We start from the raw sequence: 3,124 nt of genomic DNA on the forward strand, positions 1-3,124 counted from the left end.
TGGTTCTGCGCTGAGTTGTTAGTAGCAGCAATATTAGTAGTAGTAGTAGTACTTTCTTTGTTCATATTTTAACTAACCCTAAACCGGTTAAACCCGCTTTGCCTAAAACCTCTAAATTTAACGATTGGTCTAAAATAGATAAACTAACTTTTGTAAATACCTCGTCTTATATCCTAAAGAAAATTAAAATCCCAATTCACATTCTCCAACGGTTGGTGCGTGCTTCGAGTGACGACGTCCGTTTCCAGCTTGATATCTATTGTGCTAAAATCTATCACGCACTTCGTTTGGCTGGGGATTTTGATGTTCCTTCGAAAACTTTTCGATGGCCATATATTCCAGGGTGGTCACTCAATCCTGATCTTGTTTCAGCAAGAAATGAGGCCAAATTTTTGGCTGCAACTTTAGAATGATTGTAATAGGCCTCACTCCGGAATGGTAAATGAAATCCGTCTGTATTCAAATAGGAAATTTGCAAAGTTCTAGCGGCCCACAGGAAAAAATTGATCGATGTTTCATCCTCTCGGGTGTTACATGACTGAGATATTCGATGGACGTTCATCAAAAATAGTGTCCGTCGTCTTTCTCGAGTCTCAGCTGAAGGTATTCCAACAAATGAGTGGTTGTCGTAATTTCAGTCCGAATTTTCTCCTTGTGATAATAATTTACAACGGTCATTTGAGTCTGAGCTGAATGATTTTCTTTCTAATTATCAGACCTCCGATTTTGTTGTTATAACAAAGTCAGTTAGTACGCTATTATTCGGTTAAAACCAAAATACTCCTCTGGGTGTGATAGTATTAGTGCTCTCAATACTAAGTTGGGGAATCATACCCTAGTTAAGCATCTTACTATTTTATTTTAAATTATTTTCACTCAGGGTGTCGTTCCCTCAACATTCCGTATAGGGGACTTAACCCCAGTTCCCAAGAAAGGTAAAACAACAAGTCAATGCTTCTCGTTCCGTCCTATTACTGTAGCCATGTCTCTATGTGAACTTCTCGAATTAACATTTGTTAATGAACTCGAAGAAAAGTTCTACCGTCTACCTCGTCAGTTTAATATTTCGCCACAGAGTCGGCTGCAAGGATGCACTATCCGCTATTTCAAATATCCTGCTTGACACTCACTCTTCTCTTGACAGCCTAATTCTCGCGAGCCACGACGTTAGGCGAGCCTTTGATTCCCTAATCCAGCCTGTTATCCTGTTAAGCGCTGCTAGTCGAGGCGTAAATCCAGCCATAATTCGGTCTTTAAAAGATCTGTACGCTGGCTCGAGAGTGCGGTTAAAAATTCCGTCTGAAATAAATTCAGTTCCTAATTCTAATGATATGCTTATCCTGGTATTTAAAGGTGTTCGACAGGGAGCCATCTCGTCATCTTGTCTATTTAATAATTTCGTAATCAGATGCTCAAGACGCTGCTCCTACCTCATGCATCCATAATTTTCTAGCTGTATCTATTGTAAGCTATGCTGATGATATTTTTAGTGTAAGCCGTACCCTTTTGGGTATTTCACAAATGTTCGAAGTTCTTCAGTCAGAATATTTAAAACTTGGTCTCAGCTTTAATCCAGAAAAATCTGAAGTCGTTTATTTTAAGAGGACGGATAAACCAACTAGTTCTTCTTATTATTATTATTTATTTATAACCCATCATACAGACAACAAAAAGACGGATTACAGCAAAGAAAAAAGAAAGAAAAATACACTTGAATAAAGGTAAATGCACCAACTAGATAAAAGCAATAACTTCTACTAATGACAGTGCGTAGCATGAACTATTACTGGAGAATCGCATGCCACTGGTGACTAATAATTTTCCTGTTAAACTGTTGAATTTGTTTTTCTATTGTAAGCGTGGGATCAGCTATTTTGTATTTTCTCATCAACCTTAAATAGGTATTTTGCGTATTTAAAGAATATCGACCGTAATTTGTGCTTCGTAGTTTGCGGAAGAGTTAGCCAGAATGGGCTAAGGTATAAAAAGTGAGGGAGGACCAGTGCGTTGTAGAGCCGTGCTAGGATCATTCGGTTAAAGCTGAATTTCTTTACTACCATTTTGCTATATGCAAAGCCCGTTCGTTTCTCGAGATGCTTAATGAGTAATGCTCTTGTGTGCTTTAGTGTCTAGCCAAAGGGTAAGCCTAAATATGTAATTTGGTCAGCTGGTGCTATGTTAGTGTTTCCGAGCGTGATGGATTCGAGCTTTAGCGTTTCAGGCCAGTTGAACAATAGCACTTTCGACTTCGAAGCGTTGAATTCAAGACCAATGGCTGCATACTCTCTTTCAAAAATTTTAAAATTTTCTTGAATTCTTCCAAGTTCACGGGCAATGTTTATTAAGTCATCAGCAAAGCAAACTAGGGACAGATCTATACTTTTAGAAATGCAAGATTTTAGATAATTTTCTTGTGCAGGAGTCATGCTATTATTGAAAGCTGGAGCAGAAGTAGGTGCGCCTTGACGAGCACCCTTCTTTGCTGGGATTCTAATAGAATCTGTTTGCTTCTCATACTTGATCTTGATTTCGGCCTCGAAGTTTTCATACATATCTCTCAGGGATACGAGTGTGTCATATTGGACACCGCGCTTTTCCATTTCAAGTACAATCTGTTCGTGTATTAATGAGTCAAAAGCTCATCGTATATCCTGTATGCCAAGAGCGACAGATTCGCCAGTATTTTCGGCATCTAATAGTACTGATACTACCGCACTTAAGGCATGTCCACATCCATGCCCAGGCTGGAAACCAAACTGGAAAGGCGGTGTGTAGCATTTGTATTAATTTCCTCAACAATCAAAAGTTCAAATATTTTGCAAAAAGTGGTAGATACTGTTATAAGTCGAAATGACGTGCATTCCTCAGGAGGCTTTCTCTTTTTTGGTTCCGGTGTATGACTTCCGACGCAGAACGTACTAGTAACAATACCTTGTGAAAAAATCATCTGTAACAAGAGGGTTAAATTTTCAATAAGCAGAAACGACGGGTTTTGTAGGTGGACTGCAGATATTTTGTCAATACCTTGCGATCTCTTTTTTTTTTAAGATGACGGAGGGCGTTCCAAATGTCAGAAACTGATACAAGACGATCGGTGCAACTTGCATATGATAGTTGGTTATTG

The 3,124-nt window shown here is 38.8% G+C and overlaps 1 protein-coding gene across 1 annotated transcript; it reads right to left on the reverse strand.

Annotated features, from left to right (window-relative positions):
- Positions 1 to 2,129: 2,129 nt before the first annotated feature.
- LOC148952685 (uncharacterized) lies at positions 2,130 to 2,600 on the reverse strand. Its single transcript, XM_089087340.1, has one exon. The coding sequence runs from the start codon at positions 2,598 to 2,600 to the stop codon at positions 2,130 to 2,132; it is 471 nt and encodes a 156-aa protein (XP_088943466.1).
- Positions 2,601 to 3,124: the final 524 nt, after the last annotated feature.

This window comes from Artemia sp. Qi Xiang Cuo, chromosome 4 (assembly GCF_049724085.1).
Source record: "Artemia sp. Qi Xiang Cuo chromosome 4, ASM4972408v1, whole genome shotgun sequence".
In the NCBI taxonomy this organism is placed as follows: domain Eukaryota; kingdom Metazoa; phylum Arthropoda; class Branchiopoda; order Anostraca; family Artemiidae; genus Artemia; species Artemia sp. Qi Xiang Cuo.